The following is an 18570-nucleotide window of genomic DNA, read 5'->3' on the forward strand; positions in this document are numbered from 1 at the left end:
GTTCCGTCATTTCCCGGGTTAAAGAGTGCTCGGGACATTTCGCGGATGTATATTTATGAACGTCGACCGAACGACGCAGAATGTGTAGTGGTACCGTCTTCAATTGGTCTCGTTCACGAAGACATTCGCGTCTCACGTTTTACACTGATCATATCTTAAAGCTCGTTACAAACGGTATTCGATATCTTCTAGATTTTACCGACGTCGTTCCTTTGCGTCTTGTCATCGAGCTCGTATAAATTTTTATGCCCCATATTGCTCTATTTCCGGTTTACAATAGGGTGTAACCATGTTTGTCTTTGATTGACGTCGTTTTCTGAAGCAACGTGGTTTCGGCAAGTACGGAGGAATTTACACGATTGTGGTAAAATAAAAAATTTATTATCAATTTCGTGTAGTCGTCTTTGCGTACAAAGAGGAAATACAGGAGAAAAAATGTAAGTCATATTTTCCGATTTTTATAAAAAAAAAAATGATTTCAGAATTCGATTTTGTATTATTAAAAATAGTTTCGAATTCACTACGCACTGTATACTTTTGCATATTCAATAAATGTATGTTATATGCAATAACATACAAAATAAAGATTACAAAAATCATAATTTTTAATAATTGAAACAACTCTCCATTCGTGGTCTATTTTTTCTCCATTTTTGTTCTATTCCTATGGCCGTAAAAGTGGAAATTTGCACAAAAATCCTTTCCATTCTGAAACCGTATTCTAATGGTAAAATTAGCAGGTGATGCAACGCACGTGCAGCGACTATACGAAAAAGTAACTCCAACCTCGTAACTACGGTACTGTACAACAAACTTACTACTGCAATAAAACCACTCTCTTATCGCACTTGCCGGCAAAAACGAAATTAAAATCTCCTTGCCAATGTCCAGAGACATATAAATTTCCGCGAAAATCCTTCGCCCTAAAATCCCACTCTGACAATAAAATTAGCCCGTTGATCCAATGAACACCGAACTCCGTAAAAAGAAAGTAATTCCAAATTTTTAATCGCGATACAAAGTACACGACAAACTTGCCTATACACACGCTCTCTTATCACGCTTCGCAGCAAAAACGAAAACCATTAAAAAGCGACGCTTCCAAAGAGACGAAAAAACCCATAAAACGAGGCAGAGCCTATCTCTCGCGAGCACGAAAACCCCTAAAACGCAACCGCGTCCATGACAACCTTATACAATCACGCCTCTATGGTCTGTTATCGCACACCAATATATACTACGCCATATACGTGGAAAAAGAAAAAAGGGCAAAAAAAAGAAAAGAAAAATAGAGGGACTAGGGGTGTCGGTTAAAGAGAGAGGGGCAGATATAACGTGGAAGCGAGATATAACGTAGTGCACGTGTGTGGCTGTTGTTTCAGGTTGCAGCGAGGACGAGGCAGCAGGTGTCGTGAACGCGGAGGTGGGCGGAGGTTGCGCGGCCGGGGCGCCAACCACAGGAAGTGGCGTTGGAGGTGGTAGCGGCACAGGTAGCGAAGCCGGTAGTGGTGGTGGAGGCGGTGGTGGAGCAGGAACAGGAACAGGAGGAGGCGGAGGAGGCGTCCGTGGTGGCGGCGGCAGCGGTGGCGGCGAGGGCGGATCGACGAAGCAGGGTGGCGAGAAGTGTCCCCAGTGCGGCTTCCTCTGTCGGGACGTCCACGTGCTTCAGCTCCATCTCGAGGACACGCACAAGACCCCGTACGCCATCGACAAGAACGATCTCAACGCTCAATTCCCTCAAGTGGTGAGTGAAACTAACGTCAAGGACGAGAGGACTCCATTGTTCCTTGTGTATTATTGATCATGCGCGAGCGGCCTGCGAATTTTCCATTTTACTCGTCTGTTCCTTTTTGGCTTTGTTTGGTCTTCCTTTTTACGTACGGTACTTTCTATTCCCTCTTTGCTTTTTCTAGGACAATTTCGATGTATATTTGCTGTTCTTTCTTGCCTTTCTTCTTTTTCCGAAATTCTGTTTTAATAGGAATGATACTAACGACGACGATGGGAGAAGAGAGAAACAAGGAAATTGGATTTTTGAGAACAGAGAGATAGTTGACGAAAGGATTGACGAATCTTCTCTTTGCGTAGAATGGTTTCTTTCTTTGTTTCTCTTTAGAAACCGTTTTCCCTCGCCCTTTACGGCCTTCTCTTTCATTTCTCTTGAAAGGAATGATATATTCGTTATGAGATGACGACGAAGAATAGCTTGCAAAAGAAGGAAGTTGAGACGTAGTCGATGATATTCTTTCTTCGTTTGCGTAGATGGATACTCTTTTCCGTTCTTCTTGTTCTTTCTCCTCCTCCCCCTTTTCTTTATTTCTTTCTTTTTTTTAATTTTCTTTTAAGAAGAACGGTATTGGTTACGATGACGGAGAATGGTCTGTAAAAGAAGGAAGGGAATTGGGTTGTTGAATGTTGAGAGGTAGTTGACAATAGAGTTTTATGAACGAGTAGCTCGTGAAATTGAGATTGCCTTTTATATTACATATTTATACGCTGTTGTTTTATTAGGTTTATTTCTTACCTATCTTTATAAGTAGACGTAATACACACTGAATGCACGATTCGTCATTAAGTTTATGTAAAACAGTACACTGGTCGGCGCACCTGTGCGATTATGAGATTCAAAGTAGCTCGTGATTAAATACTCGATTCTGCTTTGACTTTACTTTGATATTTCAGCTTGCCTTTGTTACTCTTCGCAGTTGACGGTGCCGATTGAAATTATGGTTTAAGAACAAAGAGATTTTTCATGCTATTCTAATTATACTGAGAATTTGCACTATATCACAATTATCGTATTAAAGGAAATATTAAATTTATTAAAAATTCAACAAAATTACAAATAAATTATGAAAATAAAATTATAAGCATTCTTTGAATAGTAACTTTAAATAATAAAATAAATTTTTACATATAAGTAATTAATGAAAAGATATGTATTTATTAATAAAAATCGAATAAACGCGACGAAATTAATCGATAGATTTTTTCCAGTCCTGCAGGGTGTGCAGCAAGACTTTTGCTAACGTCTACCGACTCCAGAGGCACATGATCAGCCATGATGAGAGTGCCGTGCTTCGTAAGTTTAAGTGTCCCCATTGCGAGAAAGCCTTCAAGTTTAAGCATCACCTCAAGGTACTACGAGTGCACCCTTATTTTTCATTTCTCATTCGTACATCGTTATTTCCGTTCTTTGTTTTCCTTTTCATAATCTATTTTCACACAGCACTGCCTGACTTTGATATAGTTTTCTCCTGTAACCGAAACGAATGAATTCTTCCAAATAGAATTTCTCTATATATAATTTCAAATTTCTTTGTTTCTTTTTTTATTTTTTATTTTTCGAAGAGAAAGTAAAAGAAATATTGTACGTAGTGTGCATCGATTGACATATTTATTCATTTTTAGTTGCTAAACGCTAGTTCACGCTAGACTGCGGTTATTTATGCAGATTCGTAGTTTCGTTAATACGATACAAAGAAACAGATCGTTAAATTCGTTTCAAATATCGCACCTTTGTTTGCAACATTTTATAGAATTCAAAGTATTTCATAGAATCGATAATGAAAAGAAAGATCAACTAGAACGTTCGTTATCACTCGATCTTTCGTATGATATAGAAAAATGTTGTATATTATCGTATCACGTGCATTTTTTTTTACGGTTTGAAATTTCGAAATTCGATCGAATGGATAAAAAATTCACGGTCTAGCGATTGCACCATCGATTCATATATAATTTCCTGTTTTTTTTTTCTTCTAATTTCAATTTCGATTTTCATCTTTATCTTTGTTCTCAGGAGCACCTCCGCATTCACAGCGGTGAAAAGCCATTCCTATGCAACAACTGCGGCAAGCGCTTTTCCCATTCAGGCTCGTATTCGAGTCATATGACCTCGAAGAAGTGCCTGATAGTAAATTTAAAAAAATCCAGGCATACGAATGTGAGCAACGTGGATCGCGGGCCGAAAAAGGCGCAACAACCCCTGCCGCCGGGGCGGCGTGAGGTCGACCTGCTCGCGGCGAATAATAACACTTTCCTCCCTATTCTGCCGAAGCTTTCACCCTCGGATTATCAGGAGATACAACGGGAAGGAGCGGGTGAGGGTCGATAACGCCATTCTATTTCAACCGCAATCGTCGTCGTGCACCTTGAACGATCCGGCTCCGTGAACTCGATTCGTAATCGAATCCTAACGCGAAACACAGAATTCTGCTTTCAATCCTATTTAGAGTTTACGTCATTTGGAATCGAATATCGACGTTGTTGAAATTTAATCGTTTATAGAAAGTTTCTGAGGCTTTTGTATTTAGTCAAATCAAATTATGGAGAGAATATATGGAAGACGTATTATAACGCAAGACAGTAAATCTGCTTGCAGTTCTGTCGTAGTTTATGTTATTTAGAATTGGATACTAACATTGTTGAAATTGAACCGTGTTTAAGAATCATGAAAAAAATTCTTATTTTTGCTGTTAAATAGACATGGAATGTTTTAAGAGAAATTATGGCAAGATTCTAAACCTACAATTAGGCAAAATTCGTTCGAAAAAGTTCGGAATGTTATGTAGACGAGAGAGGATGATTTAAAGAAGATACAAATCTACAGATCATTGGTTTAGTAGTTGTAATAATCGTGTATAATTGTTTGTTGTATTGAAAGAGCAATGGACGCATGAATTAGGGAAATCTATAACAGAAGAAAATAATGATTTCAGGTATTTACGATATGCCGACCCTTCTGCCACAAATGATGGGCTTCGGCAGCTACTTTCTGCAGGCATCTTTGGGCAAGATCTTAAATCAGCTACATTCCAAGAGATTGGACGAGGTAGCCGAGAAATTCGAATCTCATCGGGAGCTCATGAGCCCGTCGACAGCGGACTCTGAGGGCACGGAAGGCACAGAGGGTAAAGAATCACCAGCACCGACTGATCCTCAGGGTCTTGACGCCGTTCGACGTATCCTTGAAACGGTGAACACCTCCGTCACGAAGCAACTGCTCGAAGCGAACGTGAGGAAATTGTCCACCTCGCCGGCCACGATGAAACGAGAGTTCGAGGAGGATTATCAAGTAAGATCAGATCATTGTTTATATTGTTACAAATATTGTACAGTGAAGGAAGTTTATTTTGAGAGCGCAAAATTAAAGAAATGATTAAATTTCACAGATCCGTTCTTGCACGATTGGGTTAACGTTATTAGTGAAATTTTACAAGTCACGAATTACAGATGTTAATAGATATCCTTGCATAACAATGACAAGTTTGGTTTAATAAAACAAATGAAATTCTACGAGTAGCTTTTACAAATTACAAATTATCCGATTGTTAGTGCTTGCCGAAAGATTAGAAAATTGTAAAAAAAGAAACCTACCATTCGTGGGTTGTCTATTTACTCTATCATGATTAGGTGATAAATTAGGTGTGCAAGTGGGCACAGATATCGAAAAGCTCTAAAGTTAGTTATAGATTTATCTATAAATAAATTCGTTTGACGAAGAAACCAGAATTTGTAACCGTATTATTAGATCTTTCTAATTCGATCGAGTTTGTAAAATAATGGGAAGAAACGAAAGAAAGAGTTTAGATTTTAAAGAGTGATTTATTAAGAAAACTTTCCAATTCTGTTAACCACGTGGTTCTTTACTTCTTAATGCTGATTGACGTGTCGTAAACTCGTTAGACGAGTGTCATAAACAGTTTAAGTATAAGGCGGATGAGGTCGATACTCCTCCAACCCTTTGTAAGGTTACTCCAAGATTATATGAAGGTCATTATTGTGACACATAAATTCTCCTAAATATATCAATATAAAGAATAGATTATTACAATTTAATGGTCTGTAGAAAAATATTGTAACAGCTACGTTTACTGAAGCAATTACGTTTATTGAAAGAATTCTTAAGGAATCTTCTTCAAATTAATCTAAATTTCCTTATTCCTTTGTATTGTGCTTTATACGTTCGTTCAAAAATTACAATTTATGATGTATTTTAAAAAATCATGAATTTCTGCAATCAAACCAATAACAAAGATTTAAAGAGTTCTCTTCCAGATTACTTTGTATCGCTTAATTGATCTCTCCTTAATTGATAATTGACTTAACTATCACAATTCACTATTTCAGCCACAGAAAAACACAAATTCCTTAATTAACGATGAATATATTGTCACAGGATCAAGACAGCGAGATGTCCAGCGAGATGGCACATTATCCAGACTGGTCAGCAGCGGATCAATATGATTCGCAGAGTGAAGGTTTGGCGGCGAAGCTCGAGGACGTGAATCAACCCAGTGCGAAATCAGGTTACAAGAGAAAAGCGGAGGATAGCTCGGAGGCGGACTCGGAGGACGAGGAGGATGGTACACAAACGCACAATGATAACGGAAGGAGAGTCAGGGCTAGATCGTTGATAGATGATGAGCAATTGGCTGTTCTCAAGGGTTACTATGCCATTAATCCTCGACCCAAGAAGGAGGAGATCATCATGATCGCCAATTACATCAATTTTCCTACTCGTGTCGTACAGGTGCATGTTTTTCCTTAAAAGATTCTCTGCAAAAAAATCTTACCCATGTTCGAATTTATACATAATAATGTTCAGTTTCAAGAAGTGAAACTGAAATTAGCGTTGAAACTAAAGTTTGTTAGGAATAGAATCTTTATTTGTTTGAATTGAAACTGTTATTGCAACAAATAATGGCAATGTAAGGCAATAATATGCTTTTAAAAAAATCATTCAGAACATGTCATGAATACGTTATTTAATGTTCAGGTTTGGTTCCAAAATTCCCGAGCGAGGGACCGACGAGAATCGAAGATACCACCTCTAGTACCATTGGCAAATCCGACCAGTCAGACCGCATACGAACAACCATTAGATTTGTCGAAGAAAGAAGTTCTCACAGAGACAGCGTGCAAAGACAGTGAAACTGTCTGTGCAAAATTCACATCATCGTCTCCCGTTGAACCGAAAAACGATAATGCGCCGTCGCATAATCAAGATGCGGATGATCTGGAGGATTCGCCACTCGTTATTGACGAAGAGACCACCGATTCTGTAGAAACGAAACGTACGGTCCCGATGGGGGGAGAAATTGTTCCGAAGGTAATGATAACGCTGGTTCTAACGATTACTATGATTATTACGATTGAACTGCGAATATCTACGCATTTGTGGAAACTTTAAATCCAGTACTTTACTTTAAATGCGAAATGTTTAAAGTCAAATACTTGCTTATTTGTATTTATAAAAGTATGAGTTTGCATAAAAATTCGCAGTCTACGTATAATACAAAAACAAAGTACAAATAGAAAATAATTATTAAGATAGTAAAAATGTGTTATATTAAAGCGATGAGGCGTAAAGAAATTTACTGTTATGTTTTATATGCGTCTATTTTAATGTTGCATAATTTGTATGTTGAATATTACTGTGCTAAGTATATTATGAAGTTCCGTATTTGCAGAGTCAACCTCAGACAAATGTAAAGAACGAAAGTGAAAACGCGAGTCAACCAGTGGCTTCGCCAGCAGCGGAGATCGAGCAGGGTGTCTACTTCTGTGATCGGTGTGACAAAACATTCTCCAAGCACAGTTCCCTAGCAAGGCATAAATATGAACATTCCGGTATGCATTTAAATGTTGCTCTCTTCATTTCTACACATTACAAATTAACATATAGAAAATTCTTATTTTTTTATATTTGAAAAATAATTAGTAACGTTAATATTCAACTAGTAACCAGAACTTCCCAAGCTTTTTAGAGGCCGAGACCCATTTTCGAAAATGATAATTTTTCGCGACCCACCCAAAAAGCAGCTCGGTGATCCGCCAGTCGGTTGCAAACCACACTTTGGTCTTCTATGATGTAGATAATATTAAAAGATCGGATGAATATCCACAGGGCAAAGGCCGTACAAATGCGTGGAGTGCCCAAGGGCGTTCAAGCACAAGCACCATCTGACCGAACACAAGCGACTGCACAGCGGCGAAAAGCCCTTCCAGTGCTCCAAGTGCCTCAAGCGCTTCTCTCACTCCGGCTCCTACAGCCAACACATGAATCATCGTTACTCTTACTGCAAGCCGTATAGAGAATAGAAGTATTCCCGCTAGTTGAAACGAAAACTCTCTCGCTGACTTAGCTAAGTATGTACGGTCCTTTTTTTCCTTCTACGACAAGGGACTCAGCATTTAATGAAGAAAAAGAAGCGAATTTAAAAACGGGAAATAATATTATATCTCGCGATAAAATAAAACGCCTGGGAACCACGTTAGGAGAACGGCAAGTACACCTAGCGACGAATTTTTCCAATCGCGATCTCGCGCACGCATTTTACCCGTGAAAAGGCTTGCGTTAAACACAGCAAATAATAATCAAAGCCTAAAAAATATATTTAACTGGAGAAGGAAACGCATGTTGATCGAAAAGGAAAATGAAAAATGAAATGCCATTCTGATGAAAAAAAAAAAAAAAAAATAGAAAATTGAATGATACGTTGTATTAAAAAGATTAAAGATAGCGAATGAGACTCGATAGTCGCGACTCTCCTGTTCGAGCAAACAACATCGTCCAAGTGTCACGTGAGTTTCTTCTCAAGTTCGTTCTCGCTGAAACAAAGAAAGAAGCTAAAAATGATAAAAAAAGGAAGCAGAAAAGTGAAAAGTAAAAAAAAATGAATTCGCAGCGACCTTGGGTCGACGAGAATTAAAAAAAAGGAAACCAAACATGCAACGGTACCAAAAATGCATAATGCAATAATCTATTATATATTATATATAATATACATAATATTTTAGTATTTTTATTAACAAGATTATTATATATACCATGACAATAATAAGGAAACTAATTAACGTACAAATTTGTTAGCCACGTTCGCACGGGGCACGCGATGTAATTCAGTCGCGACGCGCAAATTGGCGAAGGGATATGGTGACGTGATTTGAATGTTTCATTTTTGACCGAGTTGCGCGTGTGCAGTTGTACATTTAATAACGAATGAACTAAAATTCAAAGTAATATCCTGTACTGGAAAGTAACAATGTTTAAAAAGTGCAGAAACCATTTTCTAGATATTTTTACCAAATAATTAATTTACAAGAAAAAAAGGAAAGTTAAAAGTGTTGGAAAAATAATCTTTCGTTTCTGAGACATCCAATCGAATGATATTCTTCAGCCTTAATTCCTTCGTTCACTAATGTTTTGGAACAGCACGAAGTTTGAAACATATTAAGAATTTAAAGTATAAAAATTCATATTACTAAAAAGACAAAAAAAAGATAAGTGCGCGCATGCAATTGGATAAGAACGAACACCATAGGTAAATGCTGGGAAAGGTTGAAGCACCGGACAAAAAGAGAATACATTTGAATTTAAACCGCTAAACTGAGAGAGCTTAAACGCAAATTCCGATGAATCGCTGAGAACGGAGACTAGAATTTCTAGTCCCCTGGTCTATCCTCACCGTCGAGAAAGCTTTTTTCAAGCTCGATGCAGGAGGATTCGGCCAAATTACGATTTATTATAGCGTCGAGGTGTTTCTGGGCCTTATCTATCGGTGATCGATGCCATAACGAATAACTTTCGATCCTTATGTACTTACTTTAAATCCAAATCACATCTTCGTATATTTCCATAATGTTACGTGAGAGATTCATATATTTCAAGTTCATTTTTTTTTGCAGATCTCACGATAGTTTTATAATATCAATCCTATATAAATTAGTTCTTACTCTCAGTTATTAACACTAGGACTATCAAATATGTTAAGATGACCATTTCTAGCTTTCTTTTTTTTTTTTTGTTTGTCATTACTAAAAACACATAAAAGCTTTTGATAAAATTAATGTTAATGTATATTTGGGTCGAAATACGATTATATACTTGTACTTTATTTTTATCCTACTACCTTAATTACAATTATTTATATATTTGTATTTTATATAGTTCTAGTGTCAATTTTAATAATTATATAAGTATTTTGTACATTGTTTTCTCTTTCTGTAAGTTAAATTTTCCTTATTTTCTTGAATTATTCAGACATACGGTAAGTTAAGCTTCAAGCAATGCACGTATTTCTTGATTTATTCAACGTTGTTATTATTTAATATTTGAATCTCTGCGTATCATCCATTTACGCTAAAAAGAAAAGATTTAGAAAAACGAATGTTTCGCATCGTAGGAAGAAACAAAACAAATGCCTTAGACATTCCGTAAAAATCAACGCGCTACCGGTGCTCCTTTTTTAGTTATTCATAGATCACGAAATATGATCATGGCCTCTCGTACTTTTTGTAGAGCTCATGTGGTCTCGTTGTCATCATAAGAGATTTTAATTGAACCCGACGAGCTCATCACATTTGTTTCTGGCGCCTGAAAGGGAAATGGCATCGAGAACCTTGCAATACAAAAAAAAAGAAAAGAAGAAAAAAAGAAACACAAAAGGAAAACATTGAGAAAAAGTCCCTTCACCGAGATCCGGGCCCCGATCATAAACTCTAAGTATAATATTAAAATGCTTCCAATACTGTACTATTAAAACAGAAAAAAATTATTATTACACAATTTTTATGATTTTATTCGTTCGGACGCGTAGGTAAGCGATATATATAAATATATATATAATCTACAGATCGATAATACTCGAGAATTGTATTTTATAACGGTTTATGCCTCTTTTTATTTACACGTACCACGAGTGACAAGTGATATATATATATATTATATTATATAAATATATATATTGTTATTGATAAAAAAAATTGATAAAAAGAAACGACGACTTATACGGGGATACACGGCAGAAAAAAAGAAAAGGTGTAACGTTTAAAGGGCCGCGCCATAAAAGTAATGTCGTGTTCGGCCGAGCGGGGCGCCACCGTTGCATTTCCTCCGCGTCTAGAAGCTCCGGTTATCCGCGACAGGCATCGTGTCCGTACTACGAGATGAAATGGAAAAAATCCAGATATGATGCTTAATACTCATTTATTATAGTGTTAATAGTTAAGAAATATATTTTTATATTATTATAATATTACGACACGATATATTATATATATAGTACTAATCGATCGCCGCGGATTCGTGAACCCGCGACGACGAGTCTGTTCCTCGGCTGGTACAGATACGCGAGAATCTTCTATTTTTATTTTCTAGTTTTTGAGACTCGATCGTAAACAATTCAACGTTCCTGTGCAATCGCTTTGTTATTTTTCTTCGTTATTTCTCATCATTACGTGTTATGTTCTCCATCTTTTCTCATTAATTTGTTTTTATTTGTATAATTTCTCTTCTTTCTTTTTTAAGGATCTTAATCGTTGATATATATAACAATTTACCGGCATTCCTTAAGTATTTTTCCTTTCTATGATTTTACACAAAAATTTGTATTCGTACGTTAAGTTTCGTCGGTTATCGATTTTCAATTATATATAATTATTCTCTCTCTGAAAAAAAACGCCTCGATTCTGTACTTTCGAATACTTTCACGACCAACGGGTTTAGAACATCAGGAAGAAAAAGCAGGAAATTTACGAAGACAATATTGCATACGTATAAGTGACTAAATGAAGAATAAAAAAATTATATATATAAATATAAATATATAAATATATTAATATAGATATATAAAGATAGAAATATTTGCTCTGATTCGGGAGTATTTGCAACCTGCTCGCCTCGATGTATGTATGTACGTACTATTAAAAATAACAGACACAGACTACAGCGTAATTTTTGCCAGCTTTCGCGCATCGGCATCGGTTATGTCTCCGTTATTTCCTAAACTATTACGTGAAAACTACGTAAAAAAACAAGGAAAAAAAGATGAAGTAATTAAACTAAAAGTGAATAATAACTCATACGAGCATGATGAAATAAAACGAAATATAAGAAAACGAGGAGAGAAATACGAGGAAAAAAGAAGAAAAAAAATTGTTAATGATTGTTGATGCAACGATTTAAAAAAAAAATGAGCACCGTACGATGCCTTCCGTGAACGACCGAGCTTGCCTAGTTACCGAAATAATATAGAAATTCAATGATTCGATCTCGATATGAATTCTCTCGTCGAAAGTAACGCTATCCCTGCGATGCCTCTCCTATCTGTCGAACGATTGTTTCCTGTAACCGTAGACAATAAATATAAAGCGAGTAAATGGCGTGCCATAAACGAATCTTCGTAAAGTTGTAAAGAACACTACGATACCGACACGTAGAGTATATGTACCTCTATATTCGTGTTTGATTGAAAAGTGTTCTAAAACGAATTCCATGAGAGTATATATTGTGATTTTTCTCTAAAGAGGGGGATGCACGTAGGGATAACAAACATATTCGCTTTAAATTGTATTCGACGAACACTGGTGGTTATGCCATCGAGCTTTCCATGACTACGTTACATAAGCACCAGAATCGTGCGTGTGTGCGTGTATTGCGTGTATGTACACCAAAAAAATACTCGAAAATAAAATACGGCAGGACAATAATAATACCGTTTCTTTTTAGAAATTAGAGAGCGTAAGCATTAATTACAATAGTACATATAATATATATATAAAAATTGTAAGTGTGAAAAAAAGGATAAATTTGCTAAATGCAGAGAGGTTTGCACGTGTACGCACAAGAACGCATCTCTTGCGTGTACGTGGATACACGTGTGTACACGGCACAGCATGTATGTACATAGGTAATACATTCGTAAGGTTACATTTAGTCGCCAGGAATAGCGATGCGGATGTTATTGTAACAGTGAAGTGTAATATGCGGTAGATACTTTGAGAGGACGGTGGGGGAAAAAATATAAAATCCGGAAGGTTCCAGCTGCGTAGTGGATGCAGTGCCTTCTCCGGGTGAAATGATCTCGTGGTGTTGAAGCGAGCGGTTGCAAAACAGCTCGATAAGCACTTTGCATTGTATAATATTTTAATCTAAATTTCAACAAAAATTTATCGCGGAAAATTGTAATTGTACCAGTTTCGTTTCAGATCGACGTATTTTTAAGTTATTTTTCGTCTTGCAATACAGTCACCAAAATAAGGAGCATGAAATTGAATTCGAAACGAATTTCAGGATAACAATCACTTTTTGGAGAAGGAGTATATATATTCTTATAATTAAAAGTATGTTATTCTAACCAAAACGATCTCCTTTTAAAAGTTCGATCGTTGATTATGGGCATTTGAGATAGAGAAACAAAGTAGAAAAAGAAGAAGAAGGAAAGAAATAAAAAATATAATGGAAGAGGGAGGACGTTGGAAGGATCGAACACTGCGCGCACTACGCGGCGAACTTTCGAAGCACGAATCGATGAATTTGGTTAAAACGGAAACGGGAGCCGAACCTGTTACACACTGCGGAAAGAAGCAGCAGATAAAAAGAAAATGAAATTTAAAAAAATAATGTATTGTGACGAAGTTCCATCCATAATAAAATAAATGAAAATATTATACAGTTAGGCCGACTTTTCCGCCAGTTCGTGCCTTTTTTCTGCAGGGAGAGAGAGTGCAGTTTTGGAATCGATCTGAATGATGTATGCTATTGATGTACCGCTTACTAATAGAAAAACACGGATAAGGAACAGGAAAGAAAGAAAGAATGAAACAAAGAGATTGAGGAGGAAGGGTATAATGTTAGAATCGTTAACGATCTCAGAGATCGTGATGAAATTATGGGCGGACAGAAGGGACAGGATATGAGGAATTAATTACGGGGATAGATCGAACGAGTTTATGTTTGACATGATGACAAAGTATGTGTCCTGTAATGCATTATTCTCGAAGAACATTACGAGCACGCGAAATTATGTCAGACGTTGGTAAGAGAGAACAACAAGCAACAAATGAAAAGAAACGAAAAAGGAGAAAAGAGATTAAATGTGTAAACAGACGAAACTGAATGATATGAATGAAGGGAGAGAATGAGAAGGAATGTGTGTGTGTGTGAAAGGAAGAACGGGAGGGAGAGAAAGTAAGTGAGAGAAAGAATTCTAGCAATTGTTGAACGTTCATTAAATTGTCCTCGTTTCACGATGTAATAAAGGCTATTTTACTTTGACATCGATGTTACATTTTTTACTTTACATATATTCCTTGTACCTTAGGATTTGGGTTTGATAACTGGTATATCAAGATACGAAGATACAATCAAATATTATTCCCTCTAGAAATATGTACTACATCAGAATCAAATACATAGCTCCATCCATCGAGATGTTGTTGGGGTTAACAGCATTCTTACTGAAAAGGCGATGATAACATCTATAGCTGAAAATGAAACTACTTTTACAAATGTATTATTAAATATTAGAAGCAAAATTATAATAGAATAGCTTTGTCTATTGATACTAATAGTGAGGTCAACGATTAAATGACCACACCCATTAAGGCTCAGAGACGAAGCCAATTTGTTCAGTATTCCCGCCTATTGTGATTGAGGAGGGGATTAAGTTACTTGTCTGAGCAGGTAAGGTCCATAGTCCATTCATTGTCTCATATGAATAATGTCAGATCTATTATGTATTTAGTCAATGCCACCTTGTAGAGATAGAGACTTCTGTAACTCGTCGGTGGCGAAACATGAAAAATGATTACACGTCACATCTATTCTGTACCTCGTCAGTGATGCCATTACCATTACTACACCCGTTTCCTCATCTGTGCCGCTGCCATTGACTGAGGATAGGACTCGTTAGATGCCACTACTATACTTAATTGACAATGTCGCGTGTGGCACAAAAAAAAGGTATCAGATAACTTCCAAAACATGAAACATGAAAACGCATTGTGTATCAAATTTACTTTACAGCTCGTTTGTGATTAAATATTGTAATAATTTAGCAATATTATCTATTAATTTAAAAAAATATGCAAAAAATTAAAATATCAAATAACTGAATAATTATGATTAGATTAAAAATGCACAAGGAAGAATACTGATCTTTTAAAAAAGTGATTTTTATTGTTAAAATTTATACATTACTCGGCGCAACCATGTTCATAACAGGTTTAAAATTTCATCCTCGCTCTATCATATACTGTACATGGACGAACGGAAAGATCTCAATTTAAAGGGAGTTTCAGGCACTGTATATCTACAGCATCTCCTTTATACCTGTTCAATTGACTCAGTAAATGTAACTTTGGTTGTTTACAATGAGTTGTATGCAATTCATATGATGTACATATATTCAACAGTATAGGTTCTTGTAAACTTTTTACAGGGTTTCTTGTTATCATACTTTCATATAAATGCACTGCTGCTTTTAACTGGCCTGTATATAAAAGACAAACAGCCATATTATTAATTAATGCTATGTTTGATGGATCCAATGCTTCTGCTGCTTGGAAACACTTGTATGCTTCTTGAAAAGAATTGTGGGCTACTGCCATTAATCCTCTGTCTGTTAACTCTCGAACAGTAAGACCACTCTCTTTTTTATGCAGATTGATTAAAAATTTTTCTGCTGCCGAAACATCTCCCAAAAATAGATGCAATCTACCTATACTAGATCTCAATGCATCCATTTGTTCAGGTGACCAATCTGCAGATTCACAAAGTCTTCCTAAAATATCTATACCCAATACATAATTTTTCATGCTAACAGCACAGTTAATAATAGATATAAAAGTCCTGGATCTTCTGCCTTTCCACAATCTTATAGCATCTTCTTGTTCTGCAGGGTTAATCTTAACACGAGATCCATCTCCATTAAATCCATTGCTAAAATTGATTATAATTTGGTTCACAATTGCTAGAATCTTATAAAGATTATCCAATGCTTGTTTTGGTTTTGCACAATACATTGGAATCTCAGCTAAAAGTAGTCTAAAGGAAAAGGAAGCCATAGAACCTGGCCTGGTACCATACAGTTCTGGATAAAATGTAAAATACATGTCTGGTTTATCCAGATTACCAAATGGCTTTGACTCATTCTCTAAAATATCAATTTGCCTGAGCTTGGTTAAAAGAGCTAGCCTCGTGTACCACAGTTGCAAAGAATGAGGAGAATGTTTACTAGGTTGATTTATCTTGCCATATCCTTGAGCATATACCGCTAATAATCTTCCCGATAAATTTATTGCAGCTTTGTAACAACCAGCTTGTATTAATGTCCTTAAGCCACGTTCGTCTTGAGTTACGTCAGAAGCAGTGAGCACATGCCTCTGTATATTTTCATCTTCACCTAGGAATCTTACAACAGTATTCTTTATCAAATTGGGCATGTCCCCTTGAACTGCAAGTCCTGGCATCGTTAAGTTCTCTCTATCCAGGAAACTAGTCCCAGCAGTCGACGTGGCTACGTTTCGTAAGATTTTCCTTGTCTCTTCAGAAGGTATCCACGCATCTCTGTGTACATCGTTCGTGCCACTATGATCGAGTCGTTCGTTACCAAGCAATGAACTACTCTTTAAAAATTCGTTCGATTGATCTGTCAGTAATTCAAAATCCGGGATTCGACTCCCAGAACCTCTTTGCACGTCGAAGAAATCTTCCTTTTTAGGCGAAACGATCTCATCGAAGATCGTACGAGATGCATTTTCAAAATAGCGGCTGATATCTGTCTCCATTTCTTTCGTAACCTCTTCAGTAGTCTCGCATTTCTGCTGTGAAGTCTCATTTTCTTCGGCCATTCTACGCCTAACTATTTTGTTTTCACTTGAAAATCTATATATACATTTATTTATATGATTTACAAAATCCTATAAACATTAGATCGAAGAAAATACCTTAGACGTCAACTGCCAAAATCAGATGGAGACATTCTGCCACGAATTATGTATATAATAGAATGTGTTATTATGTACCTGTTTTTGTCTATCAATCAATTTATCAATTATTGATATGTTTGTACAATCTTTTGTGCTACAATATGAATAAATTTATGCTATAATCACTAGGTTTAGTTGAAAAATGTAATATTCTGATTGTTCAAGACATAATTATGATATAATAATTAAATTTTCTAATAAGTTAATAATAATAATGTATTTAGTTCTGAAAATTATAGTCGTACATATCTGACTAGAAAATAGTTTTCAACATTGAAACAAAATTAATTTCTTTTTATTTAATGTCACTATATCAAAGATGGCACTATAAAATGATAACGATAATGACAATATATACCATATATATTCCATACGAGTACAAGTGGAGATTATAAGAGATTTTATAAATTAATTATAATATGAACAATGCAGCGAAAAATGTTCTCCTTTCAAGTGGTTATACTATGCCTCTTATTGGATGTAAGATCATTAAAATATAAGAAATAGAATATTTTTTACTGTATTTAAGTCTGTATTGGAGAAAATATTAAAATAATGGTAAAAGACACTTGTTACTATTACTTATTATAAAATATTAAATCATTTTAGTTGGAACATACAAAATTCAAGGGAGAGATGTAATATATGAAGTAGTAGATGAAAGTTTAAAAGTTGGTTTTCGTTCTTTTGGTATGTATCTAATGAAATTATTAATATTATTAATTTGTCCTATTATAAATATATTCTGAAAATGTATCATTTCTTATTTATTACATATAGATACAGCTGTAGTGTATCGAAATGAAGAAGATATTGGCTATGCTCTGAAAAATTTATTACCAAAATATAATCTTCAAAGGAGTGATATATTTATTACAACTAAGCTTTGTATGTATCAATAATGATTTTAGATAATATAAAGCATGTTAGACTTAAAAAAACTAAATATATATATAAATATATCAAAATCATATGTTTATAATAGCACCAAGTGAACATGGAGATCCAAAAGGAATAGAAAAGTCTGTGCAAAGATCTCTTAAAGCACTTAATACTACATATATTGATTTGTACTTGATTCATTGGCCAGGTGCAGCTTATATTCCAGAAAGTTCAACAAATAATCCAAGCTTAAGAGCAAAGACTTGGGATAAATTAGTAGAATTGAAGAAACAAGGGTTCATAAGATCCATAGGTGTATCCAACTATACAATCAAACATCTAGAAGAATTATTGCAGAATTGTAAAGATATACCACCAAGTGTTAATCAAGTAAATCAATTGTACCTGAATTTAATTTGTATTTTAATTTGTATTAATTAAAAAATTAAATATATTTTTGTATTATAGGTTGAGTTGCATCCACATTATCATCAAAAAGAATTAATTAAGTACTGCAATAACAAAGGGATTCATGTACAAGCATATTCTTCTTTAGGAACTAGTAGCAGTACTAATCTTTTAAGAGATCCAATTGTCGTAAAAATAGCTACTCAACTTAATGTATCACCAGCGCAATTATTATTAAATTGGGCTTTGCAACAAGGAATTGGTGAATAATTTTCCTTTTTAAGATGAATATTCCTACCATGTATCATTTAATGATATTATTGCAGGCATCATTCCCAAAGCTGTAAAGAAAGAACATATAAGGGATAATATACAGCTAGATTTTGTTATTGATGAAGAAAGTATGAAAGCTTTATTTTCTCTACCTCAACATAAATATGCTTGGGACCCTTCCAATGTGTATTAGATAGATTAAATGCAAATAAAATACAAAAAAAAAAAGAA

General features: G+C 35.4%; 3 protein-coding genes and 1 long non-coding RNA gene across 10 annotated transcripts in view; 2 read left to right on the forward strand and 2 right to left on the reverse strand.

Annotated features, from left to right (window-relative positions):
* Window positions 1-10510, forward strand: part of LOC122566779 (zinc finger protein 1) — a 33994-nt gene extending 23484 nt beyond the window's left edge. For all 4 annotated transcript variants that reach the window (XM_043724492.1, XM_043724490.1, XM_043724491.1 and 1 more), the window contains 8 exons: window positions 1383-1744; window positions 2998-3138; window positions 3803-4103; window positions 4722-5077; window positions 6182-6535; window positions 6782-7114; window positions 7476-7635; window positions 7913-10510. In XM_043724492.1, coding sequence (XP_043580427.1) covers window positions 1383-1744; window positions 2998-3138; window positions 3803-4103; window positions 4722-5077; window positions 6182-6535; window positions 6782-7114; window positions 7476-7635; window positions 7913-8106 — 2201 coding nt within the window. In that variant the 3' untranslated portion in view covers window positions 8107-10510. The remainder of the gene's footprint in view (window positions 1-1382; window positions 1745-2997; window positions 3139-3802; window positions 4104-4721; window positions 5078-6181; window positions 6536-6781; window positions 7115-7475; window positions 7636-7912) is intronic.
* A 900-nt stretch (window positions 10511-11410) lies between these two features.
* LOC122566802 lies at window positions 11411-14599 on the reverse strand. 2 transcript variants are annotated; one of them, XR_006316625.1, is made up of 2 exons: window positions 14459-14599; window positions 11411-14271 (listed from the first exon to the last, which is right to left on the reverse strand). It is a non-coding gene; the product is annotated as an uncharacterized LOC122566802 (long non-coding RNA). The 2 variants fall into 2 exon arrangements; XR_006316624.1 differs by having other exon boundaries at window positions 14385-14521.
* LOC122566797 (aldose reductase-like) lies at window positions 14348-18567 on the forward strand. 3 transcript variants are annotated; one of them, XM_043724557.1, is made up of 7 exons: window positions 14348-14470; window positions 14549-14749; window positions 17386-17466; window positions 17557-17664; window positions 17762-18048; window positions 18127-18328; window positions 18393-18567. In XM_043724557.1, exons 2-7 carry the CDS (start codon window positions 14725-14727, stop codon window positions 18530-18532), a joined length of 843 nt encoding a protein of 280 aa, XP_043580492.1. In that variant the 5' UTR covers window positions 14348-14470; window positions 14549-14724; the 3' UTR covers window positions 18533-18567. The 3 variants fall into 3 exon arrangements, with proteins under 3 accessions (XP_043580492.1, XP_043580491.1, XP_043580490.1); XM_043724556.1 differs by having other exon boundaries at window positions 14469-14749; XM_043724555.1 differs by lacking the exons at window positions 14348-14470; window positions 14549-14749 and adding an exon at window positions 17019-17256.
* LOC122566793 (trafficking protein particle complex subunit 12) lies at window positions 14944-16672 on the reverse strand. The gene has a single exon (XM_043724551.1). It carries the CDS (start codon window positions 16636-16638, stop codon window positions 15067-15069), a length of 1572 nt encoding a protein of 523 aa, XP_043580486.1. The 5' UTR covers window positions 16639-16672; the 3' UTR covers window positions 14944-15066.
* Window positions 18568-18570: the final 3 nt, after the last annotated feature.

This window comes from Bombus pyrosoma, linkage group LG4 (genome assembly GCF_014825855.1).
Source record: "Bombus pyrosoma isolate SC7728 linkage group LG4, ASM1482585v1, whole genome shotgun sequence".
In the NCBI taxonomy this organism is placed as follows: domain Eukaryota; kingdom Metazoa; phylum Arthropoda; class Insecta; order Hymenoptera; family Apidae; genus Bombus; species Bombus pyrosoma.

Coding starts and splice junctions, on each gene's coding strand:
- LOC122566793 (XM_043724551.1), bottom strand. CDS start 16,638: ATGGCCGAAGAAAATGAGACTTCACAGCAGAAATGCGAGACTACTGAA.
- LOC122566797 (XM_043724555.1), top strand. CDS start 17,196: ATGAACAATGCAGCGAAAAATGTTCTCCTTTCAAGTGGTTATACTATG. Junction 17,467..17,556: donor AGTTGGTTTTCGTTCTTTTG/GTATGTATCTAA, acceptor TATTACATATAG/ATACAGCTGTAGTGTATCGA. Junction 18,329..18,392: donor GGCTTTGCAACAAGGAATTG/GTGAATAATTTT, acceptor ATATTATTGCAG/GCATCATTCCCAAAGCTGTA.